Here is a 27,326-nt window from a genome sequence, read left to right as displayed (position 1 = left end):
ACTATAGATGTCCACCACAATGCCCAGCTATTTTTTTTGTTGCAGTTGTCATTGTTGATTTTAGCTGGGTTCGAACCCGCCGGCCTTAGTGTATGTGGTTAAAACCCTACCCACTGAGCTACAGGTGCTGTCCTGCATTGACATTTTTAAGTCCAGTCTAACTTTGAAACTGGGGAAGCCTACAGAGACTTCTATGATATGAGTTTCTGTTTCTGCAACCTTAGTTTTGTTATTGTTGTTTCTTCTCTTTGAGATCAAATGGGAGGTTCTTATGATTTCTTATACATCATAGGAAAACAAAACATTTAATCAGAGGGGAAACAAACCAGTGAAGGTGATATTAGAGGATGATCCCTAATAACATTATAGGTTGGTGGAGCCTCAAGATTTATCTTTGAACTCTAACCATGAGGATGGCACTGAATTAAAAAGAGAAGAAATAAGTACCAGTTTTCTGTTCCAAGAAGCCAAAACGCCTTGTTTTTTCTTTTTCCTTCAGAAGAAGGATGGTCTAGTTAATAATGGCAATAGGATTCCCACTTGTGCTGTGCAGTAGTTGTTAGCCGCAACAAAGGAACAACATCGAATAATGAACAATCTACCCTCACAGTAGGCAACAGTGCTACACGGAGGTCCTCAATAATGATGTACTTAGTACTTAGAAATACGGGCAGGCATTGACCTTCCAAGTTGGATTTATTATTATCTACTTTACCTGCTCAATGTCACAGTGGGTACCGTCACAGAGACTGTGACTAAAAACCCTGATAAAGACTTCTCTGCCAAGTTGCATAAATAATTCGTTTGCCAAATGTGCCTGAGATGTACATGGCATATGTTTTGATCCATGTAGGAGTCCAGATAGGGTAAGTAGACTTGAGTTATGGAGCATTGTGGCCTGTTTGTAGGAGTGGGACATACTGTAAATATGGCAGTTTGCCAGAGTCCTCCTGAAATAGTTCTGTGCTCTTTTAGGGGAGATTAACTTGGATTATATAAATCCTTGACAACAAAATTCTAACCAGTGGCAGTTATTTTTTTAAAAAAATCTTTATAGGTGGCGCCTGTGGCTCAGTGAGTAGGGCGCCGACCCCATATACCGAGGGTGATGGGTTCAAGCCCAGCCCCGGCCAAACTGCAACAGAAAAATAGCCGGGCGTTGTGGCGGGCGCCTGTAGTCCCAGCTACTCGGGAGGCTGAGGCAAGAGAATCGCTTAAGCCCATGAGTTGGAGGTTGCTGTGAGCTGTGTGAGGCCACGGCACTCTACCGAGGGCCATAAAGTGAGACTCTGTCTCTACAAAAAAAAAAAAAAAAAAAAATCTTTACATATTATAGTGAAATCATTCTTTCAGGAAAGAACCTAAGAGCAGAACTTTGAAGTCATGGTCACTCATTATAGTTCAGATGGTTCACATCAGGTGTCCTTTCCTGGTTTTGGTGCCCACTGCTAAGACCAATCTTAGGGTTTATGGTGTAGAAGGAATAGCAACAATCACTGGGTAATATTGTTTTTGGAGACCATTCTATGTGTTACTATTCTTAGGGGAGCTGATGGCATCCACACCCAAGGTGACTGTTTCACACACAGCCTCCATATTCTTTTCTGCTTTGACATAGTGTTGTGCCCAGGTCGCGGGGTACCCTCATAAATCACCCGAAGACCAAGTCCAATGCAAAAGCAAGAGGTAGTTTATTCACAAGCTCTGGCTTGGGCTTCTCCGTTCCTGACACAGCAGGAGAGCACAGAAGACCCTGCAGAGGGAAGAGCAGTTTTAAGGATACAGAAAGGAAAAAGGGAGGGGGGGATAGGGGCTTAGGGAACTGGACAATGTTTGATGTGGGCTGCTTAGCCTAGGGGAAGGATTTACTACTACTGGGGCCAGGGTGGGTGACGTTATTGCTTGGGGCAGACATACTGGAGCTGGGGGTTGGGAATGAAGCAGGTTGCCTATCACCTTTGGTATGCAGCTGCTAATTGAAAGCTGTGGGGCAAAGTGGGTTCAGTGAATGCTGTGAGACAAAATGGAGTTAGTTTTAACAAAATGGAGTTAGCTTGGTCCTTTCAATAGAAATGTGCATGTGCACTTCCCAGCACAGCACTTCCATACAGTAGGTGCTCAGTAGTTGGTGATTTCCTTCTCCATTCCCTTTCCTAAACTCTACAGCTCAGCAGCATGACTGTTAGCCTGGAGTTTGCTGATGAGACTTTGTGCACCCCTGGGTGTAATTAATATTCATCCTCAGGTAAGTCCTGTCATTAGAGAATCTCATCTTGCACTGACCTCAAAGTCCCAAGAAGTCATTTGCAAATGCAACAATTTGAGGTTGAGGAGGCTAATCCTGAAGGTAAAGACCAGATCAGACCCCTGGAGTCCCTCAGTAGTTTCCTGAAGAATAGCAGTTAGGGTGTGTGCCATTTCCTCAAGGCCTAGCAGGGAGATGCAGAGGATTCCATCCGGTTCCTGGGGTGGCCAGGAATGAATGTCAAGTGTGTGAGACAGAAGGAAACCACACAGTCTGCTCTTTGAAGGTTAATTCTTTCACTTTTTAGGGCTGCTCCTTACCTACAGCTTGAGGGCAAAGAGGGATCCACCAGCTCTGTCCATGTGCTGTACGTTCAAGCAGAGCATGGGGGCCTCTCTGAATGCTCTCCTTTTGTTCTTGAGCCTCTGGGGTGGGGGGAGGGTGGCATTTAGTGCCCTTTCAGGCATGCAGGAGCCTGTGACCTCTCTGCTCCCACATCCGTGGAGTCACATGAATGAAAGTGTCTCTTTTCAGCCATCTGGTGATTCATTCTTCCCTACCCCCTGCCTGGAACCATGAGAGAGCTGCTCACTCACTGCCAAGTCAGCCAGAGAGGCCGGCTGCTGCTGCTGTGGCTGCCAGACTGAGGTGGCATATTCAGAGGCCTTTTCTATATACTTGAACCCTGTGTCATGGCTCAGTTGAAGTTAAAAATGAAATCTCACAAAATGAACACACTAGTTACTTAATTGGTAAACTGGTGTATGTAAGTGTTGTAGATCCATAGTGACAAGAGCACATAAAGGCCTTGTGCTTAGCTTTTAAATCTATTTTATTTAAAAATAGATTTTTAACGTGTATTACACACATCAATGTGTACATTATGTATGTATATAACCTATGGCTGCTGTAACAAACTCCCACTCACTGGGGGGGCTTAAAACAACAGAAGTTTATTCTCTTATAGTTCTGAAGCCCAGAAGTACAAAATGCAGGTGTTGCCATGGTTAACTCCTTCTGCAGACTCTGAGAAGAGTCTTTTCCCAGCTTCCGGTGGCACCAGCAATCCCTGGTGTGTAGAAGCATCACCTTAATCTCTGTCTCCATTGTCACGTGGTGTTCTCTCCCTGTCTCTGTCCCAATGTACAAATCTGCTTTTTTATAAGGAAACCTCATCGGATTAGGGCCCACCCTAATCCAGGCTGACCTCATCTTAACTTGATTACATCTATAAACAAACACCTTATAGCAGTGTTTTTCAACCTTTTTAATCTCATAGAGCACTTGGCACATAGTTAAACTTCCATGGACACTTAAATTATGCTGATCAAAAAAGAGTAAAAAAAAAGAATACACTTACTGTGCTTTGAACTTCTTTCAAAAATAATTTAATTAATGATCTTTAAAAATTTTTGCAGATGTAATGGTTCAGGCCTGTAATCCCAGCCCTCTAGGAGGCCGAGGCAGATTGCTTGAGCTCAGGTGTTTCAGACCAGCCTGAGCAACAGTGAGACCCCATCTCTGAAAATAGCTGGGTGTTGTGGCCAGCACCTGTAGTCTCAGCTACTTGGGAAGCTGAGGCCAGAGGATGACTTGAGCCCAAGGGTTTGAGGTTGCTGTGAGCTGTGAGGCCATAGCACTCAACCCCAGGGCGACTGAGTGAAACTAGGTCTCAAAAAAAAAAAAAAAAAAAAAAAAATTTGCAGCATACCCAAGATCCTCTCATTGCCCTACAGTAATTCCAAATAAGGTCACAATTATAGGTACTGGGGATTAGGATTTAAACATATTTTTTTGGAGTACTCAATTCAATCCATAACAAGACTCAAAGATAATACAGTGGAAAAAAAAGTCTTTTCCAATAAATTGTACTAGAACAGTTGGATATCCATATGTAAAAGAAAAGAAAAATGAAAAAGGGCCTTACTCATACCCAGAAATCTACAAAAATAAACTCAGAAATGGAATATGGACCTAAATATAAAACCTGAAAGAACAAAACTTTTAGAAGAAAACATTGAAAACATATTTTTGTGACCTTGGGTTAGGCAAAGATTTCTTAGGAATGACACTAAAGGCACAATCCATGAGAGAACAAATTGATAAACTGGATTTCATCAAAATCAAAAAACTTCTGCTCTTTAAAAGGTATTGTTAAGAAAATGAAAAGACAAGCCACAGACTGGGACTATATCTCTGCAAGGCATATGTCTGATAAAAGGCTTGTATCTAGAAAAGACAAACAAATCACAGAACCCAATAAGAAAGTGAACAATCCAATTAAAAGTGGACAAAACATCTGGATATTAGATCAAAGAAGATACTTGGATGGCAAATAAGTGCATGGAAAGAGGCTAAACATTATTAGTCATCAGGCTGTTATAAACTAAAACCACAGAGAGATACAACACTCCTATTATAATAGCTGAAATTAAAAAGGCTGCACCAAGTATTGGTGTGGATGTGATAGAAATTGAACTCTTATACACTGCTGGTGGAAATAAAATGGTAAAAACACTTTGGAAAATAGTTTGGCAGTTTTCTTTTTTACAAGCATGTACCTACCACATGATCTATGCCTAGGTATTTACCAAGAAGAGGAAATAATGTCCATATAAAACTCACACATGAGTGTTCATAGCAGCTTATTTATAATAGACAATATTCAAACAACCTGAATATCCATCCATATGTGAATGAATAAGCAAATTGTGGTATATCTATGCAATGGAATGTTACTCAGCAACAAAATCCAATGAACTATTGATGTAAACAATGACATTGATGAATCTGAAAATAATTATGTTGAGTGAAAGAAACAAGATCAAAAAATAAAGTACATAGTGTATGATTCCATTTATATAAATGTCTAGAAAATGCAAACTAATCTATAGTGATGGGAAGCATACAGTTGGTTGGGGCTTGAGGGGGTATAGGCCACATAGGAAGGAGATGTTAGAGAAGGGTATGAGAAAACTTTTAAGGGGCTAGTTATACTCACTGTCTTGCTTGTGATGATGGTTTCATGAGTGTACAAGTATACATAGGTCAAACATTATTAAATAGTACGCTTAGATATATGCAGTTTATTGTATGCTAATTGTACTTCAACAAAAATATATTGTGTGCCTATTATATATCAGATATTAACAAGGTGTTCCATGAAATATTCCTTTATTTCTGAAAGTATTGTATGGTAGGGAGGAGCCTGAATTTCCACAAAGAGTAGTATGTCTATAGCATAAGAATATATTTGGTAGAAGAAAAGAAAGTGGAAGGGAGTAAGAAAATGGTTAATGGAACTAAAAGTGATCCTGGAGCATGGGAAAGAGCAAGGGTAGAAAAGAGGAAAAGATGATGTGGCAGATTGTATTTTCCAACAATGGGCACAACGTTATTTCTTCTTATAATGTTTCTCTGACACTCTCCCTATTGAGATGTGGAGTTCTCTCTATGTTCCCTCTTGTTCAGTGTGGGGAGGCTTGTGACTGCCATTGCGGTAATACTATGTGACTTCTGCAGTCCTGACAGACAAATGAGCTTCTCCCTGGTTTTCCTGCTATGTCTACTTTTAGAACTCAGCCCCCAAGCTGTGAGGAAGCCCAAGTAGCCACTTGATAGGTCTGTCTGACAATTATTCCATCAAAGGTTCTTATTGATAGCCAGCATCAACCACCAGACATGTGGACAAGAAAACCACATGTTTGGATGTTGGATAAGTTAAATCCCAGCCTGTGACTCCCCCTAGCCTTTGAGTCTTCCCAGCCAAGGCCCCAGACATTGTGGAGCAGAGACAAGGTGTTATCATTGACAAACCATTTCTGAATTCCTGACCCACAGAATCTATGAGCATAATAAAATGGTTATCATTTTACACCACTGTTTTGTTTTTATTTTCTGTAGCAATGGTAACTGAAACAGATTATGGGAAAGAAGGGGATGAAATAGAAATAATAGCTAGAATCTAGCCCTCCTGAAAAGTTAGAAATGATTCTGTAGGTAATTATACTAGTTTCTGAGAGTGGTATTCTCACAGAAATGGCTTAAGGTTTCTGGGTTGGGACGCAGAGTCCTTGGCATCATGGCAGCTGGAGGTAGCCACAGTGGCCAAAGCATTGGAGTGGAAGGAAACTCCCCCATCCTCAGCCATCTGATCATGCTTACAAAACTAAGAATGCGGCCAAGAAAATGAAGTATGATTTGCCAGCTTCCTATCCCAGGAAGAAAGATTTAAGAAAAATTGTGTTTTGAACTGGTGTTACAGTTAATTACATAGAATATAAATTAATATTCATGTGTTTTGTGGGATATGAATCAATAGAGACATATATAAGTCTCATTAGTGGGTCATTTTAAAAAGAGGACCCTGGGCCAGGTATGGGTGCTCATGCCTGTAATTCAAGCACTTTGGAAGGCTGAGGTAGGAGGATCGCTTGAGGGCAGGAGTTCAAGACCAGCCTGAGTAACATAGAGAGACCCCATCTCTACAAAAATACAAAAATTATCCAGACATGGTGGTACACACCTGTAGTCCTAGCTACTTGGGTAGCTGAGGCAGGAGGATTATTTGAGCCCAGAAGTTTAAGGTTATAGGAAGATATGATAATGCCACTACACTCTAGTCTGGGCAACAGAGGCAGGCATTGTCTCAAAACATAAATAAATAAAACATAAAAAATGAAAAAATGAGGACCCCTTGACCTAATTTTATCCACTTCCTATATTAGAACCCTGATACTTAAGAATCAAGCAGAAGCTTTTCAAATATAGGTATTTATATATAATAATGTCTTTTTTTGTTTTTTAAATATGGAACGCTTCACGAATTTGCATGTCATCCTTGCCCAGGGGCCATGCTAATCTTCTCTGTATCATTCCAATTTTAGTATATGTGCTGCCAAAGCAAGCACATAATAATATCTTGATATTCATCATCCTTGGCTATGTAAAGAAAAAAAAGTAAAAAATTCAAGTTAAAAAATAAAATATAATATCTTGAAAATTCTTTAACTCTATTATGAAAATGACAAATGGATTTGAGAATGAGATGATCCCTAATGAAAACTACTTGTAATGTGTATCCTATGCTCATGTAGTCCCAGCATTATATGAATATACTGTGAATTCTGATATCAAGGTCTAGTTCTATATCACCAGTGAACTAGTAACAACCTTTACTCAGTGTGCCTGCACTGATTATGACTTGTTTGAATTCTGTTCTTATGATTCATAGATTCTTTCTTGTGTAAAGCACTCCATCTTTGCTTTTGCTGTCTGCCATGTTTGGATATTTTCTTTTATAGATCCAGAAAAGTCATGGCTAATTTTATCTTTGCTTGTGTTCTCATTCAGAATACAGTTTCAGAATGCTTCTTATTGACTGATTTCTATAGATATTCCTTTTTCTTGCCAGCATGTGAATTATAGGCCATATAATTTAACTGTTAATGAAATGGCTAAATAATTTTACAGCTCTCTGGTCTAACACCATCACACTGTCTGTAGAGCCGTGATGGTTTTCTTTCTTTCTTTCTTTTTCCAAGATGGATCAGCATTTATATTAAACTGTGGCAGAAGAAAGGGAATTTAAAAATTCATTTGAAGAGAGGGGGTCTGTATTTAGAGTATGAGCTGAAACGGATCTCTTATTTTGTGCTTCCTTCACACTTCCTGTATTACACCATTAAATATCCTCCCAGGGACCAGAAGATAGAGGAGATTCTGTTTAATCACTTCATGCACAATATCATGGGAATCACATTTGCAGGATGTGGGGCATGATAACCCCCTGTGGTTAGGACAACAGCTGTTCCCAGTTGTAACACAAGCAACACAAAGTGAAATAGTCACAAAATTACCCTCAGGGCTTATGGTAGAAAGAAAGAATGTTATGGAGGTTGATTTGCATTCATGTAATTGGAACATTACATTGCAGAGTCTAGTTTGGATTCATTTTTTTTCTGTATTTATTTTTATATTATATCCTACCCCCAAAAAGGATGTGTGAGAGCTGCCTGCCTTTCATGGGAAGGAAGGGTTAGTATGCTGGAGATTGAAGACGAGATTTGCCTGGCTATTAGTGTACTATGTAATATGCACAAAAGAACATCTTGCGGGCTCCCAGCCCCTCATCAATTTTTCTCATATGTTTCTGTCAAATTGTCCTTGTTACTGGAAAAAAAAAATTCAAACACATTCTGTTGAGGGGATGGGACCCCATGCAGGTGAAGTGATAACCTAATCTTCATATGGTTAGAATCACCAACTATATATCAGAGGTTCTTAAAACGTGGTCCCTGGATGAGCAGCATCAGCATTATGCACAAGTATGTTAGAAATGCCAATTGCTTCAGATTTACTGAATCAGAAATTCTAATGGTGACGTAATTTAACAAATTATCCAGCTAATTCTGATACACGTTAAAATTTCAGAACTGTTGCTATAACTAAGGCTTTTAGAAAACTATTTTGTTCACAATTTGTCCTCCGTTGTGAGGATAATTGTGTAAAATATTCTTCAGTAACAGAAAGTAAAAAAAGATTTCTTCCATCATGTAGCCACTAAGCATTTATTAAGCACCTACTATATGTAAAGAACTATGTTAGCTACTGTAGGAAAAGGAGAGATGAATAAAATACAGTCTCAACCTTCTGTGAGCTCATCTACCATTGACGAACAGAACATATTCACTTTGCCAACAGACCAGAGATGTAAGCAGCACACTATTTGATGGCTGTGTGTAATACCCTCTCATAAAATGAAAAAATATGAACTAAATTGACCATTGCATCATTGATATTATGAAAACTTCCTTTGCTCTTTTCAGAGATGAGAGAATAAAGAGTGTTCGCTAAAAGCTTAACAGTTGAACCACAATGTTCATCTGGTCAGTGAACTAAAATAGAAAGTAAAGCTTCATACTTCTTCGCCATTGCTCTTGCCTTATGAATCAGCTCCAGCTCCAGGAGCCTGAAGCTAGAGCCGGATTATAATGTCACCTTCTACCTGCTCAGACATTAAACAAACGTGCAATACACTTTCCCTTCTATTTAACTTTTATTAAAAGAAGTGCTAAGGTACTGAGATGCAGTACATCATATTTATTACCAAAATTATTAACAAATATACAAAACTTATACATGTAATTTTCTTACATCCATTTATTCTCTATAATACTGATTTTTGTTCAAGTAGGTTATCTACATTATGTAAACATCCCTTGGATTGACCTCACACAGATTAGGAAAGCCCTCTAACCCATGCTTTTATCAGGTACTTCTTTTTATTTGGCTTTCATTTGTAGCATCTAATCTCCACATTTGGCACATGGAAGAGACATCTACAGTGCAAAAGAGGCAGATTTTCTGGTGTCGTTATGAACAATTTTGAAGGGGCACAGTTAAAAGAGTTGAGAGGAGAACACGGGCACTCCTAACTTGGCGCTGGATCAGCTGTAATGAGAGCAACTCTTGGTTCAGCCATGAAACTTGAGCACAAAGTCATTGTCTCTTCCTTCTCCCACCCTCCCACCCGATCCCCCCATGCAAGGCTGATTCAGTCTTAATCTTGTCTCAAAAAGCCTTCAAAGAGATTCCATCCACCTCTAGGAACAATTTATATGTATTCTCGTGTGTATTGGTTTCTGCTGTTTGAAAAGCCAACAAAACTCTTAAATGGAGCATAAAATAAGAGAGAAAAACAAAACAAAAAACAAAAAAACGCATACGAGAGTAGCACTTTCTGCTTTTAACTGCCGTCTCTAGATCCAAGACAGAACCTTTCTGTGCTGGCAAAGTGACAAAGGCCAGACCTGACAGATGGCAAAGAAAAGCTGAGCTTGCCTCCAAGTCTTTGAATACAGCGTCAGAAAAATTAAAAAAGACAAGTGGAGGTTCTCTCCTCTTCTTCCAGGGTTTCCTTTCGATTTTTTAACTTAATCTAACCAAGTAAAGCTGATCCAGAGAGAGCTCTGTTCTCCCCGCTCACCCCCACTCTCACCCTCCGGCACAGTATTGCTCTAGCGGTCGGCTGCCCTTCGTCCGTGCAGCGTCCGCGGGCTGAGACCGTCTGGATTTGGACGCGCGCCCGCCTCCCGGCTTCCGTCACCACAGCGGCGCCGGCCCCTCCGACGCCCCGTAGAGCTCGGCCAGCTTCCGGAAGCGGGGCCCCCAGTCTGTGAGGAAGTCGAAACTCTGCTCCGAGTCCGAAGTGGCTGACTGCAGGGAGCTCAGCGATCCCGCTACAGAGCCGTCCCCCTCGAACATGTACGTCTGGAGAGAGTCGAAGGGCGGGGCCCACAGGTCCATGTCGGCCTCGTAGAGCTTGGCCAGCACGTAGCTGTGGACGGTGCTGTTCACGGCGCACGTCTGAGGCACGTAGCGGGAGAGGCTCTCAATCTCCGGCAGCATGTCCTGCCGCGTCTTGGGGGCGGCTCCCGCCTGTGCCTCCCGGGGGTTCCACATGGCCGCGATGTCGAAGGCCTCCGTGTCCTCCTCGCCGCCGCCCTCGTCGTCGTAGCGGACGATGTTCTCGTGGATGTTCTCGTCGTCGTCAATGATGTATGGCTGCTTCCGGTGCCGTCTCATGGACAAGATGAGCAGCACCAGCACTGCCGGGAACAAAAGAGGACAGGCTGCTGAACCGGTGAGAACTGGCTGTAAGCCTTCTTGATATTTGCCCTAAGCGTGCGTGCGTGTGTGTTTTAACAAACAGAAGTGATAGAGTGATAGTTTATTAGAAGAAGCTTCCAACACAAGGGACGGGGTCCAGAACGGGTTGCCCAGCCCTAAGTATTCTTGACTAACCGCAGATGGGGACGAGTTTAATGAGAGGTGAGCTCAGAGACAGCGTTTGGGTATTTGAAACCTGAGAGTAGTTTCATAATTTGTCTAGTTGGTTGTCTTTATGCTGCGTCCGACTGAGAGCTTGTGGTCCAGGGAAGTTCTGTGTTTTCTCAAGTCATTCAGTTAGAAGTAGTTGCATATAAAGTCTCTACATCAGGTTGCTGTTTTGAAATTGGGTGTGTGCATGTACATCCATCCCATTAACAAGGCATAAAGGATTATGGCCTTCTGTGGAGTAAGGTTTGCTAAGGACCAGATCATGTACTTTCTTTATATGATAATGAATATACATTTCTCCTATTATAATGTGGAGATATTATGTAGGATTATAGTATGGAGATATTCTGTAGGTGGAATTCTGGATTCTTTTATTAGCATCTTAATAAGATTGACCTCTATATAATCATATTTTAATATGCTTATAGACACACATGCTATAAGTATGAGCTAAACTTTTAGTCTTTTTATACTGCTTCCAAAAAATAAGAGCATAAATGACCCCTGAGGTCCAATAACCTCAGATTCCAAGGAAAAGCCTTTCATTTAAAGAGGAGATTGTGGCTTTCTGGGCCCAGTGATGTTCATGGAAGGGAGAGAATGAGTAGTGACGTTTTATATAATTCATCATATTATCTAAGAACTACCACGCTGTTAGATGTGCCCTTGCAGGTTTGGATACAATTTTATCCCAACAACTGCATTTTTTTCCAGGATGTGTTCACTTGGGTTTAAAGGAGAGAGAGACATAATCCCATTGAGCTGTTTATCTCTGTGACTGAAAAGGTTTTCCAGGAAGTGTGTTGAGGTTTTAGCTGTAGAACTGCTATTGATTTTTTTTTTTTTTTCTGGTGTGCTTTGTTACAGCTGGTGAACAGTGACAGTTTGACAGTGTTGCAAAGTAAGACCCCAGTTTATCCAAGGGGAAAAAATGGAGTATAGTCATATGTATGGTAAGAGATTACAGGCTAATAAAATCCACAATGATTTAAAAAAAATTTGAACATGGGATGTCTTTTGTAAATTGGAATTAATGATATTATCAAATATTTTCCCAAATAGTTTGGGTGACAAAATGCACACACAGGAACCAAAGATTTATTTTTGTACATTTTTCTGTGTGCAAAAATAGGAATGGACTGGAAGGACTGTGGAATTTCAGAGAAAGAGACTAATAGGACTCTAAAGAAGTGAGGGCTTGAATTGGGTATCAAAGGTTGGAGTGTGATTTGGATTGATTCAGGCTGGAGAAATGGGATTCTAAGTGAACATGCTGTGTTCATGGGATTCAGTAAACAATGACTAGACCCAAATATTTTTATGGCTTTGTGCTAAACAGTAAACAGTTTTGAACACTACATGTTTTCTGGTCTTATGAACTTACATTCTAAGGATATTATAAATGCTAATGAGTAATCATTACTACAATCTACAGTGATAAGGGCTATCATAGGGTCACAAGAGTTGCCAAGAGAGTACAGAGGTAGGGGCAGTGAACTTTGCTTGGTAGACTAGAAAGGGCTTCATACTTGTGGCCCTGGAGTGGTAGGAGTGATATTTTAGAAGATGCTAGCAAGCAAATTGAAAAAAGTCTTTGATTATCTGGAGCAGTGGTTCTCAATCTTCCTAATGCCGCGGCCCTTTAATATAGTTCCTGAGGGTTGCAACCCACAGACTGAGAACCGCATATCTGGAGGGAATTCTGATAGTCATGGAGAATTAGGCAGTTTATATAGAACTGGTCCATCTATGAAAAATAAAAATAAACATGTCTTATTTTTTAGGTAATCTGATTTAAATAAGTATTGCATAATGCCCTGAAAATCAGATTTTGGGAAAAATGATCCTATTTAGCTGAAGGGCTTCCCTGACACAGTCAGTTCTCAGGATGTTTATTCTTTAGATACTGTAGACACAGTACATGGGATTCTGAGATTTTCTAGGAGCTATATACATATGTGAGACATGAACAAAAACCCCACAAAGCCAGAATTAATGTGTTTATTCAGTTGTCCATAAAATGTAGTATTTTGTTGACAATTGCAACTGAAATATTACAGTTTTATGGACTGTTTTTAATATGGGATGTGCATTCTTAGAAATAAGAGTACTGGGTGGTGCCTGTGGCTCAAGGAGTAGGGTGCCGGTCCCATATGCCGGAGGTGGCGGGTTCAAACCTAGCCCTGGCCAAAAAAAAAAATAGACATAAGAGTACTTACAGCTATGAGGATATTATGACAGCTCTGCTCAATTTAGCTTCTGAAAACTGTTTACTTATTCTGTACAATTCAAAAGATGAGACATGAGTTGGGGAGGGATAAATTATCCCCTGCATGCCATTTCTAACGTGAGAATCTGTCGAAGCCAGTCTTTTTAAATCAGTATGTCTGTAATGATGGCTCTTTGTGGGCCACGGTGAACTTAAAACACAGACATTTTCTAAAGATCGAAGTAAGGACTGCTGGTCTGGCAGTTTCTCCTAGGAGCAAGTTTCTTCAAAGGCCTCTTGCAAGTTGTCTTGTTCTGCTCTCAAGGACTCTCAATGCCACCTTGTGGACACTTAAGAAATTGCAGGGAGGTTGTATATGTCAATACAGTCATGGAGCAGAACCCACAGCAGTTCTCTCTGTTCCAGGGATCCCAGGACTTAGTAAAGTTACTTATATATACTTTCTCTCCCTTCATGTAGGACATAAGTAAACAATAAAATTAAACTATGTGTTGTTTTTTAAAATGTGCTCTGAGATGCATATTCCACAGACTTACCCAGAAAGTTAGTCATACAGTTAGGGACTTCTTTTTCTTTTTTTCTTTGGCTGGGGCTGGGGCCGTGTTTGAACCCCATCTCCGGTATATGGGGCCAGCTCCCTACTCCTTGAGCCACAGGGGCCACCTGAGACTTCTTTCTTTAGTCTGACTCAGTCTCCCTGTGTGGAAGTGTATGTGGATATATGCACGTCTAGTCTCATTTAGATCCCCAGTGCTTTCCTTTTATTCCTTATAGAAAGCTAGGATTTCCTTTATATTGAATAATATTACTATTTACTAAATCTGATTTTCTCTAAGCAAGATGTATATCCCATAGCAAATGCATAAGAAGACTAGGGATATATGTACAGATCTTTTCTTTGTTTCAAGAGTTGAGTTAGGTGGTTTTGTTTTTGAATATGGACTTAAAAACAATGGCATGGATGGCCTTATGCACAAGGGAGGTGGATGGCTACCCTGCAGTGACTTGAGAAGAGGAATTAAGGATCCCTAGGCCAGTAATGTTTTCCCACTAGTCTGTTGTCACGTCCTTTTACTTCACCACAGAGGCAAACTGGTTCTGTGTAGCCACCACTCTTTGTTAGATGGCTGTAGTGCCTGGGAAGGCACTAATGTCCACCAACAGCTTATTCTCTGAATCTACATGGTTCATACCATCACTTCCTTGTGATCTCTGCCCAAAGATCTCTTTATCAGTGAGGATTTGCCCTGACCACCCTGTTTTGAATGGCATCTATCCCTATCCCCCACACCCCTGGGCACCTTGTCTTTCTTCCCTTCTCTGTATTATTGCCTCTACAATCAGGGGATGAGCATCTTGGAGAAGAGCATTGCTGCTGAAGCACAGGGATGCCCATTATACGGCCTGCCTGCATTTCAGTTCTGGTTCTGCCTCTGCCGTTTGGCCTTGGGCCTGTCACTTACCTTTATGTGAGTTACCTACTCTTGACCTGAAATTGAGTTAGAAGAAATGATCATCTTATCCTGTCCAAAATTATGATTCGGTTCCATGATGTCAAAATAAACTTGCTTGGTTTGAAGTAAACTCGTGAAGGCCGGAATGTGTCTGGTTTATTAATCCCAGCACTTAGCATGGAGTCCCCTGCTCTTGGTAGATCCTTGATAAACAGATGTGCTTTAATATCTCCAGACAGGCTTGAAGGAAAGGACTATCTTCAATTTTTTTTAAACCCTTTCTCAGCTTCATTCTACCACTCATTCAGTAAGCATGATTTGAAAAATACCAATTCTGAATAGGTGTTAATGATGGTGACTAACTTATTATCTGAGTAAGCATTTGCAGAACCCCGTAGAACAGAAAGGAGCCCCTTACTTACCTAAGAGGACAAAGACACAGGCCAGGATGGCAATGAGGGCACCCCGGCTCAAACTCACTGGGAGCATGTAAGCCTCTGGGCTGCAGGACATGATGTGGCCATCGTCATCACAGCTGCACACCTGGATGGTCAGGGTGCCAGTGCTGCTGAGCACCGGCTGCCCGCTGTCTGCTATCAGGATGGGCAGGTAAAAGACACTCTGCTCCTGCTGCCGGAAGCCAGACCTCCTCGTTAGAATCCGGGCAGTGTTATCTGAAGAAGCCAAGGGTTCCAGAGTTGAAAAAGGGAAGGTGAATTAACGTCTTAGATTGAGGAAAGTAAAGGGGCAGGGACAGGGTGTAGGAAGGAGAGAGAAGGATAGTCAAACATTCCTTGCTGCTCAGCCATAGCCAAAGCAGGTTTGCCTGGATCAGTATTTGGATTCAGAAACCAAGATTTCTGCTTGCTTTCAGGCAAAACCCTGAGGCCTAGCATAGAAAGCTTTTTTAGAGCGTTTGTCTTACCCTTTGCAACATAAAGTGCCCAGGGTGAACTGTCAGACTTCAAATCTAACAAAAATGTCCTTGGGAAAGCTTGACAGAAATGAACAATCACTGGTGACTTGTGGTCCTTATTTGTTCTTGCTCAGCAGCTTGCCAAGGCCCCACCGCCACTTTGTGCCTCCAGGAGGAGAATGCGAGGAGCTGTGTGGCTGTGGCAGATTGCTTATTTTTGCCAGTTTGGCTAGAATTCATGTCTTTTGCTATTTTCTTTTATGCCTGTGAAATGCAGTCACCAGTTCCTCTTGTGCTTCCTCAAGAACCTGCTCATTTAGCAGAAACTTACTTAAAATCCCCTAATCATATGATACACCCTGTTATTTCTCCCAGATTGGTGGTCTAAGTTGGAACAGTTAGTGACAGCAATTTTGTGTCACTTCTGGGCAGAAGCGTGTTAAGGTGTAGGAGTCTGATTTCTTGCCTGGCAGTGCATATGTGAAATGAAGATCTAAGCAGCCTGGGACACTGCTGTGGATGGTAGACAGCTGTCCCAGGACACTCAGACACCATATGTGAGCAGGAAGTGAACTTCAGTTGCACTAAGCCACTGAGATTTTGGTGGTGGTAGTTTGTGGAGCATAATCTAGTCTATTCTGACTAGCCCAGTGTCCCTTACTTTTTCCCCCTTCTTTCCCCTGTTTTTTATGGTAGCAGCTATAATATATTGTGTGCTCATGTGCCATGTACTTGCACTTTGTATGCAGTATCTCATTTACTCTTCCCCACAGCTCTGTGAGATAGTAACAATCTCTCCCTATCCAGTAAGAGAAGTAAGATTTTATAATTCGAAGGCCCTAACCCGGTTGGTAGTACAACTGGGATTTGAACTCTGGTCTCTCTGACTCCCAAACATGCACTCCTTCCATTTATTTTGTAATTACTTATGTGGTTTAGTAACATTTACTGTCAAAAAACTATTGAGATAATCATGATCTCTTCCTGCTTTGATATCGGCTACTCTCTTCTTACTTTCTTCTCAGTGGAGAAAGATAGCCAACCTGAAGATTATGTTGTTATTTCTACCTACCACACAACCACCCGTCTTTCTGTTTTCTGAACTTAATAAGTAAGTACTGTTAATTCTGCTTCATAGTTTTAGGTTTTTTTTTTTCTCAGAAACCAAGTTTTTCTCTAAAGAGAACTATTTAATTTTTTGGTTTAATTTAGGCTAGGTCATAAGACTTTTAGAATGACTTGAGCTGAATTTCATAACAGTATAATTAAGGTTTTGCCTAATTTTTTATTTTTATTTTTTGTCTTTCTGTGTTGCCCAAGCTATTCTCAAATTCCTAGCCTCAAGTTATCCTCCTGCCTTGGCCTCAGTATGCTGGGATTATAGGAGAGCCAACGCACCTGGCCTTTCTTTCCTTAATTTTATTTATTTATTTATTTTTACATTTTGGGATATTTTATCCCCTTTAATAAGGACAGTTTCCATGTACAAACACATCCTAATGAGGGTGACGACCATAAGGAAATAAGTGTTTAGGTCAGGTTGCTAAATATTGGCAGGGATCTATTTTCTGATCACTATGCCACTTAAATCTGATAACGCATGCACAGCAGTTAATACAATCTTTGGCATATGGCAGCAACAACAAAATAATAATAGTACCATTTACTGAGTACCTACAGTATACCAAGCAGTATGCTAAATGCTGTGAAAGTCCCATCTGAATTATCTCTTTCAACAAGGGAGAGCGAAGAACTAGGAACTAAGAGTATTTTCATTTTACATGTGTAGAAGAAGGTAAAGCTCAGAAAGATGAAACTTGCTGTCTGGAGTCACACCGCCAGTGCTGGGGCTGGGATTTAATCCCATGAGCTCTTACTCTAGAGCTCCTGGTTACAACCACTACTTTATACTCTCTCTCATAATTAGAACTAAACATACAATAATGAAAGCAAGTACATAACATCATTGCCATCATTACTTACTAAAAATCAAAATCATCATTATTATATGCCATAACAAGAAGAGTCACCAAAGGAGGGTTGTTTTCTGGAGTATTATAACTAAAAGGAACTGCTGATTGAAATGTAAAAATATGCATGTAAGTGTGGCTGTTGAGGTCAAAGGGAAGGGAAAGGTCCGTACAGTCCAAAGGACTTCACCACCCAATAGCCTAGGCAAGGTACTCTACAAGTCGATTGAAAATGGAATGCAGTGGATTAGGTTATGGCCCCAATTCTTCACTTCTCACTGTGTCTGCCACCTTCCTCAGATGACTTTGCAGTTACTCTGACTAAAGAGGCAGAATCTATTTCTTTACACTTTGAAGCCACACTTTCCTTCATGACTTATTTTGTCCAATAGAATGAAATAGAAGTGATGGTGGATGAGCTTTGAACCTCTAGTGTTTCTGCTAGCTGTCTTAATCTTTCCTTAATTTTAAATAATATGATATGGGCCAGGTATGGTAGATCATCCCTGTAGTCACAGCATTTTGGGAGGCTGAGGTAGGAGGATCACTTGAGTCCAGGAGTTCAGGGCTGCAGTAAGCTATGATTACACCACTGCATTCTAGCCTGGGTGAGACAAAGTGAGACCCTATCTCAGAAAAAAAAAAAAAAAAAGATTAAATTGAAAAATCAGAGCATCGCATTGCAGGGTCCAGTTCTGGAATGGGCCTGACATATACTAGCCACTTGGAAAGGTTTTGTTGAATGCAATAATTAGAACTTTAGTAATTCATTTGGAATAGGGATTTGTTTTTAAGGCGACCCAAAATGTTGTGTATGGGAATGTGGGGCTAAAAAAGGGCCCAGCTTCTAGTCCCAGCCTTAACATTTACTCTCTTATCTTGGGCTATTTGCTTACTTTTTGTAACTATCAAATGGGACAGTGAGAATCAGAGAGATCAGTAACTTCCTTAAAATCTTAACAGGATTATTAGAAATATTAAATAAAGCAAAGCATGGCAAAATGCTTTTGTAACTAAAGTGTTATATGCACATAATTTTGTCATAAGATTTGGGAGCTATAAAATAAAAACAGTTTTACTTGGGGTAGTGCCCTGTTGTGTTCAGGGCACGGGAATAGGGCATATGATGGTGGGTTCACCACATCAGGTGCTGGTCAGGTTCTCAGTGAGTCTCAGTAAAAAATGCTTATAGAGTAAATTGTCACAAGGATATTAAGAGTTCATGCTCTCTGTTGAGGATGTGATGACTTCTGCTTTGGGAAACCTTCCAAAAGATGACCCATGTCTTTTACTGTTCCAGTGGCTCATCTTTTTAAGATAGTGGTTCTATGAATTGATGCCCAAAGTCACTTTAAGAAATTTGCAGCATTTTGTGGCATTATTATTTTTTATTGATTCTGAAATATACTAGAATGATAGTTGAAAATTTAAAGAAAGAACGTAATGTCTTATCTGCCTTCTACCCTTAGGGTTTCCTTTGTAAAACCAATCTATGGCAGCAGAAGCTACGTTTTGCAGGAAGGCTTTCCCATGAAGCACATGAATGAATAGTTCACAATTGTGACTGAATGAAAATCTCAGGATATTTGATTATAGTATTTCTCTTTGTATTATTCATATTTCCCCTTCCTTGTAGAAGTATTATAGTGATTTTTATGATAACATACAAAAGGTTGAAGGAATATCTTATTGCTTTTCATGTAGAAGAAAACAGGTCTGAGATTCTCAAATTTTATAGCAAAAGACTACTGTGGAGTTGAATTGATACTTTTAATAATTGATGTTTGAGACTAAGACCCATCATGCCTAATCATGACTTTTCCTTATCCTTTGTTTAGACTTTTACAAAGCAACAATGTCTTAGAATTGGAAAGAAAATGAATCTATTGCAGGCCTGAGCACTGATGACCTCTCCAAGGTCATTTGGTAGCAGAATTAACAGAAGGGGTTCATTTGACAGATTTAACTTATTTTTTCCATTGCTTTGACCTTTCTAGGAAGCAGTCATCTGGCAAAAGAACAAAAGTCTCTCCTTTTCCCATCTGTGCCCAAAGAAGAGTGTGCCGGGTCAGTAAACCCCTTAGCTGATTTGAATGCTTGTTGGAGAAGAGGGCTTTAGATTTCTGTTCCAACAAAGCTGTAGTGGGGTGCACTTTGTGGATATAGGGAACCCTACCTGAATGTGTCTCTAAGGCATTCTGAAGTGATAAAGTTGTTTCACTACCACAGCTGCTGTGCATGTTCCTGTATCTGCCCTTTGCTATCTCTGTTACTTAGCCTTTATCTCCCTTTTGTTCTGAGGGTTTTTCACTGATTCCCCCCCTTGATTCTTGCTTAGAAATGTTTTTTTAGGTTTTTCTCTTTATATAGGTCACTTTCTGTTATGTTTCTCAGATTTTCCCTAGCATTATAGAACACATAAACAAGGCTGCTGTCACTGGGAATGAATGAAGAATTTTGCCTCTTAGCTTTGCAGAGTGGTTGACACAGAACGTATCCTTAGCAAACCATCTATTGACTTACTAACTGAATGAAAGTTTTAGAGTCAGCAGAGGGCTTTCTTTGGCTTTGATGTAAGACATTACAAATGCTCTCCCCGCTATTAAAGAGCAGGTGACCTTTGACACTGTGTGCATAGTACGGTAACTCAAAGTAGCCAGCCTAAGCTGTAGAAAATCCACTGGATTACCTTGGTTGTCCCTTACAGTGAAGTTAGGGTTGTTAGCAGCTTCAGGGGCCAACCTGTAGTAGAAATGCTGACCATTGTGTGGGTCATCTTGGTCCACTGCACTCACCGTCTGGATCAGCTGAGGGAGGGACAGGAATTGGGTGAGTTGGAGTCAAAGGAGAAAGCATTAGGGCCCAGTGAAATCCCACACCCAGATCTAGTGGTGTTTTACCTAATGAGAAGCACATCATGAGACTTACCTGGAAACTTTCCATGCTGTCAACAACTGAGGGTTTCATTTGGTTTATTGTTGGGCCTGAGTATGTTAGTAGGCATAGGGTGAATGGTACCTAAATACTTCAGGTGTTAGACATCACTGTAACTTCTGTTTCCACACCACAGATAGCCATTCTTGGGCAGTCTAAATAGGAGACTTTGAGTTAAAGGACTGAGGTGCCACAAAGTCCTGCTTGACCCCAAATGTTCTTCCTCTCTTCTCATCTACTTAACCTCACCATTGGGTGAACATTTGAGGGTTAAATTGCTGTCTTTGAGAAGTCACGGTTTAAGAATGACCACTACCTAGAAAAGAAGTAAGCAGACATCAGCATTGGTTCTGTCTGGTTGAGGGAAAATGTGTGAGGAGTGGGTCACAGGCAGCCACATTTTGTTGGCAGCACATCCAAGGTGAGCTTGAGGCCCCAGATGGGCTTTCTTAGTCTGTATTTCTTCACCTGTAGGTTAAGGGAGGTCATATGCTAAAGATTAACAGAGGGAAGTTCCCAGCAAGGGGCCTTCTGGACACTGCTGCTCAGATCCCCCTTCAGTGAAGGACTTGTTGTACTGGCCTTTACCTGAGAGTCTCTTCAGGCATTACTAGTTGCAGAGAGTCATCTTCCCTAAGGAAGAGGTGGGTCACCAGCTCTTCAGGGCAAGAGGTGACCCACCTCCAGTAGCTGATTGATACGATAGTATACAGGCCTGGCCACCCCATCTCCACTTGGGAAAACTCTAGTTCTAGGCTCTCTGAAGTTAGCCCAGGGAGTTAATGGGTGTGCATTGTAGCTGGACTTCTCTCTTTGCTCACTCCTGCTTTCTTTCCTTCCCCTCCCATAGGTGTTGGCCTCATGGGCCCTCCCTAATAAACACCTTCTTTATACCAGAACTCCATTTCAGGATATGCCTCTTGGAGAACACAATTTTTGGGTCTAAATGTAGGGGGATGGTGTTATAAGAAAGGCAAGTAGGCTGTGTGGAATGGCTTGTGCCTTAATCCCAACACTTTGGGAGGCTGAGGATTGCTTGAGGCTAGGAGTTTGAGACCAACCTGGGCAACACAGTAGGACCCCATCTCTACAAAAAGTTAAAAAAAAATAGCCAAGCATTGTGGCACACACCTGTAGTCCCAGCTACTTGGGAAGCTGAGGCAGGAGGATTGCTTAAGCTCAGGAATTAGAGGTTGCAGTGAGCTATGATCACACCATTATACTTAAGCCTGGGCAACAGAGTGACACCCTGTCTCTAAATAAAAGAAAGACAGGGGTCAGGCAAGCAGAGTAGTAGAGATTAACTTGTCCACGGCTCCATGCCCAAAATCAGTGCTGCTTACATACTAGGGTCACCAGCCCACCCTTTCTCTGCCTGGAGACAAAGCTTGTAGTACCAAACATTACATTAGAGCAATAGCATATTTCTTGAAGAATATTATAAGCAGAGAATTGTATATAACTTGGCAAACATAGTTGGGAAAATTATTTCAGAACATCTGACCTGTGAATTGTGTATGTATTGGTGAGATTGGGGCCTGAGGCATGAGGCTGGTTGGTCACAGGGCTTCAGAGAATGAGTGAGTGAAGACATTGATCTCTAGGTTTGGGCTGGGAGCAGCCTGGCTGGCTCCCTGCTCTCTATTTTGGCAGGTCAGATTGCTTCCTCAGCCCTACTTGTCATGTAGGTTTCTGCTCAGCTGGTTTCATTCTGCCCGCAGCCATCACCAACTATGTCGTCTGATTTCTTTATGGGATTCCTTCACGGCTGCTCCCTAAGAGAAAAGCATGTGTCTGGACTTGGCAGATGTGAAGATTATCACAGCGTCCAGCAAGTAAACACAGGAGGCTTGATTCTTTGTAAACCGGACATACCTTTTGAGCTGCATACTTTGGAAAATCTTCAAAACATTTCCCAGAGTCCAAATCAAAGGATAGGATTTTTAATATTTGGGGTGAAAGGTGAGAAATGTGACAGACTTATGGTTCATGCCCTGACCTTAGAATCACAGATAAGCTGTACTTGAAAACACTTTATAATATTCCATTAAAAGATGTATTTAGAAATGAGGGGTATGTTTGTTTGACCTCAGAAATAGAAGAGGTGGTTAAAGTGCTATTTATCCATCAGAGTGTTTCTTCTCCTATTCTGAAGCCTTTTAAGAAAGGGAGTATTTAATTTTTGGGGAGGGGCTTTAATTTACTGTGCTACTTATCACCCCATTTATATTATAGAATATAATTAGTTTCTTATGTTATAAAATTATATATTAATCATAATCATGATTTTTATAATATAAACAGTTTTTCTGCATAATATGTAGTCATAACATAAAACAAAAATCATTAAAAGTCCCAATCTCCCTCACTTAAAACTCAGCTACCTTAGCACAGTAGCTGTATTATTTTTGCATCTTCCCTTCCAATCTGTGTTCACATGCAGACATGATCTTACATAACTGCAAGCATGTATGTGTAGTTTTTATACCTCCTTTCTTACAATAAAATGGATCATCTCCTCTTATGCTATAAAGTGTGCATTATAACTTTTATTAGCTGCATACTATTTCAGGCCTTTCTAGAGTAGAAATTCAATAATGTAAAAGTAGAATCATCCTAGACTTGGTGAAAAAAAATGTTTAGCATGTTTATAGACCAGTGCACCAAATTTCAATGATTGCTGGATAAAGTCTATTTAGCTCAGAATTACTATAGAATGCCTTTTTGCCCCAAAGGATGGGAATCATTTTTTGCTTTGACTAAATAGAAAGATAAAGATGTATTAAGTCAATCTTTGGTGAGTTCAGGGAGCTAATAAAAGTCTTGAGCATACAGACATCATCTCTGTGCAGCAGGATGCTGGTACTGCTGTTCCCGGAGTGTGAGAGAAGTGGAAGCCAAGCCAGCTTATGGTTGGAAGCCTGAATGACCCATTGTCCTAACTTTGATATTAAACAGTCCTGACTCAATTGACCCACCACCAGCATCCATGAAGCCACAGGATACATTCTAGGGGCAGTAAATTAGGACTGTAAGGGAATCTGCTGTGTCATAGGTAGAGGAGGAAGCAGAAGCAGAGGGGAGATGGAAGGCAAGTCACAGGCCAGGCAGTAGCCTGACATGTGTACGTGTACAGGGCCCCTCCAAATAAAGTCGGGATGACTCAGTTCTGCCACTTAGAATTTGATCAACCAAATAATTAGGTTTAAAAGCATACTTTAAAAAATATGCAAGTATGTCTGAAGATTATGGAGCTATAGTTATTTCAAATAAGTAGAAGTTTATTTGCTTTCCTTGTATCTAACACGGACAGCCCTGAGAAAATGAGTGTTTTATTTGAGGGAGGAGAGGCAGTAGGTAATTCCAGGGAACAAAGCATTCTGAAGTAGTCCAGGCAGTCCCTAAACAAAGTACTTGTTGCTAAAAGTTAAGAAAGGGAAGTGGGGAGCTTCCCTACCACAAAATAGTTTGAGGAATTGGTGCTACGCTCAGGAAAAGAGAAGACTCTTCTTCCTCCATTCCCGGAGCTGTGTGGTCCCTCACTTCTAGGACCTGAAGCATATGTTACAGTTGGCACTATACAGTTCAGTTTCAAGGCAGGTAAACACCTTATACAGGCAGCCCTGGGAAACAAGCCATCTGCAAAGAACTGTTCAGATTGTAATATATAATATAGGCTCCAAATAGTTGTCTTAACAAGTACACTGTTGAGACCTGATATATAAAATGTGGAGATTCTGTTAGGTAATGTTAGTTCCTGGAGTCAAAATGTCTTTGGTTATCTGTAACAGTTGTTTCCATATGCCAGGGGTTAACCAAGGAGCACTGTTCACAGGGTGCCATACCTGTCCCACTTTAGCATTCTCACAGACGAAAGCCTCATAAAATCTGGGGAACTCTGGGGCATTGTCATTCACATCTAAGACTTTGATTGTGACAGGAACACTTCCAACCTGGGAGGGATTGTCTAAAGAGAACACAAAACCAAAACACAAGGAGGTCAGTAATGCAGAAAAAGAATAATACTGTTTGCTGGAAGTCAGTATTTACTTGGTCAGTCTGGTTTTTAAAGGAGTGTATAAAGTACATGGAAATGGTAACACAAGCATAAGATGTTTGTTACCTACTTAGAGTGTGGGCGGACAAAAGCACTGGCAGAACAAGGTGTGTGTTGGAGAGTGTGTTACTGTGTTTGCTATTAGGAGTATGAGAGGAGAAAGTGTCACAAATGAATCCGGTTTTGAATCTCCTACTTGGCTCATAGTTTTGGTTCTGGAATGAAAGGCAAGTCAACCCTATATTCTGGGCTTTAAACCAGCTCGTTTCTAATTGGATGCATACTATGTGGCAAAATGCTTGGCTTTATTCCTGTGGAATAATCAGCTCTTTGAATTATTTTCCCAAAGATTTCAAGTTACTCCTTGGAATGCAGATAACATTGCACATTAATTCCTGTCTAGGGACTAAGGGGATACTGTGGGATCAAACACACCAAATCCATATCGCTGGCTGGGGCAGAAGTTCTCACAGTTACTTGTGCGGAAAGGTGTTTTTGGTCTGTGTTTTCTTGGCACTGCCACACACAAGATAATTTTGTAGTCCCAGCAGTGTCCCCCCTGTCTTTTGTTTTTGTTACCACCCCAGGGAGTTAAAGTAGAAATAACAAGACACAGATTTTTATTTTGGGTAAATAATTTTACTAAATCCCAGAATGCATTGTTCTTCTGATCATTTTTTTTTTCTTTCTTAAAAGTAACTATGCTGTACTATTTCCCCCCTAAATCCTTCTAATGCTTGGTTACCAGAAAGTGCCAGTGTAACTAAAATTTATTTTGTCTTTAAAACAAAAGTATTTGTATATGGAAGAAATAATGAAAATTTCTTAAAAAACTTAGAGGAAAAATACGATCCAGGATCCTGCCACCAGAGATACAGTTATGTATGTAACATTATATAGTCTGTCTGTCCAAAATGGTAGAACTACATTCTGTTTCTTTCTCTCACACACACACACACACACAAAAAAAATTACAGTTTAGCAAATAAAAGAATTGGATTCAAAACTTTTAACATTTTAGGACAGGATTATCTTGTGTCACTGCATAACTTTGAAAGCATGTTATCTAGTGCAGGGTCTAGATATATCTTTTTTTTTTTTCATATGGCTGTGGACTCTGGCTGTGGGCATTCTGCTGCCTCAGCTTCCAGAAGCTGCTAGGATTATAGGTGCTCACCGCGGTGCCCAGCTGGGTTTTTCATTTTTTTAGGAGTCGGGGTCTCACTGTTGCTCAGGCAAGTCTTGAACTCCTGAGCTCATGCAGTTCTCCCTCCTCAGCCTCCCACAGTGCTAGGATTATAGGCGTGAGCCACTGCGCCTGGCTATTTTGGGAAATCTTAATATATATTGCCAAATTACACTCCTGAATTGCTGTGCCTTGTTATATAGCCAGTGGGTTAGTGATTGCCATTTTCCTGAGCCTTTGCCATCACCAAGTATTGTGAAAAAAATTGAATGTAGTAGTTTATAATTGAATTTTTATTAAGTTTATAATGTATATTCTAGCTCTTATTAATTTCCCATTCAATTTGTAAGTCTATTAATCTATATTTTATTGTAAGATGTTTCAAATTCTTATAGATATGGATGTGTGTGTGTTTGTAAGAAGAATAATATGTTATAAATGCTTCATCTAATAAGAATATTATATACTATTTATACATTAATGAATTTATTAAAGATTGAAAGTCTCTTAGATTTCTCAAGAATCTTCCCTTTTCCAACGTAGTCACTGGGGGTAAGAATGCTGTCTTTTCCTGCTTGTGTGTGTGCTTTGTACACGGAACTAAGTACATAGGAGATACTTAAAAAGTATTTGAACCGAAAAAATTCCATTTTTTTCTTTAAATAATATAATTTTTTGTTATCAGTTCTAGAAACTTCCACTTTTCACAACACATTTTGTCACTGCATGGAGACCAATTTATTGTGCTACTTACTCATTTCCATAGCAAGGACAGTGATATTATGCCAAGAAAATTCTTCACGGTCTAGGGGTCTTGCAGTCATTAGGGCACCTGTTGTAATATCCACATAGAAAAATCTTCCAGGGTCACTGCTTCTGTCAATGGAGTATCTGCAGAAACACAGATTAAGTATGTTATTTGCACTTGGATGGCATATGGTAGCATACTACACAGGAGCACTGAGGGCAGACCATATGGAACATGGTTCCACTGCTCTGCGTTATATATACTTAGAAAATGGCATTTGTGGTTTTATCATGTTCAAAACCAAAAATCAAGAAAATCCTCCAAAACAAAAAAAGCTGTTAGTGGGCAGCGCCTCTGACTCAAAGGAGTAGGGCTTAGGCCCCATATGACGGAGGTGGTGAATTCAAACCCAGCCCCAGCCAGAAACTGCAAAAAAAAAAAAAAAAAGGTATTAGTACTTCAGTTTTCTCATTTAAAAAATGGAATAAATAGGATGCCAGTAGTCTTAGCTTATTTGCTACCAGGCCATGCTACCTTAATGTTACGTGGATTGTATGAAATTGTTTAAGGAAATAAAACTATCTCTTAAAGATACGCATGATAGCTAAGAGGTGATGTTTTAATAAAGGAAAAACTCATGCCTGTACAGTTCATTTAGAATCCATTGGATGGATTACTAGTTTTTTCTGTAGGTATAATTCATGATTTAGTTTTAAAATTTCCTCGCTATTTTAGGTTGAACTTT

At 40.4% G+C, this 27,326-nt stretch overlaps 1 protein-coding gene and 1 non-coding gene across 3 annotated transcripts in view; both read right to left on the bottom strand.

The window, feature by feature from the left end:
• Positions 1–7,048: 7,048 nt before the first annotated feature.
• Positions 7,049–7,155, bottom strand: LOC128572144 (U6 spliceosomal RNA). Its single transcript, XR_008376057.1, has one exon. It is a non-coding gene; the product is annotated as a U6 spliceosomal RNA (small nuclear RNA).
• A 2,134-nt stretch (positions 7,156–9,289) lies between these two features.
• CDH20 (cadherin 20) overlaps positions 9,290–27,326 on the bottom strand; it is a 220,858-nt gene continuing 202,821 nt past the window's right edge. For both annotated transcript variants that reach the window (XM_053571443.1, XM_053571444.1), the window contains 5 exons: positions 26,588–26,724; positions 24,436–24,557; positions 20,346–20,463; positions 15,193–15,444; positions 9,290–10,854 (listed from right to left, as the gene is read on the bottom strand). In XM_053571443.1, coding sequence (XP_053427418.1) covers positions 10,349–10,854; positions 15,193–15,444; positions 20,346–20,463; positions 24,436–24,557; positions 26,588–26,724 — 1,135 coding nt within the window. In that variant the 3' untranslated portion in view covers positions 9,290–10,348. The remainder of the gene's footprint in view (positions 10,855–15,192; positions 15,445–20,345; positions 20,464–24,435; positions 24,558–26,587; positions 26,725–27,326) is intronic.

This window comes from Nycticebus coucang, chromosome 19, assembly GCF_027406575.1.
Source record: "Nycticebus coucang isolate mNycCou1 chromosome 19, mNycCou1.pri, whole genome shotgun sequence".
Lineage (NCBI taxonomy): Eukaryota > Metazoa > Chordata > Mammalia > Primates > Lorisidae > Nycticebus > Nycticebus coucang.
Note: the sequence above shows the minus strand (reverse complement) of the source record. Positions and strands in the feature narration are given on the sequence as shown.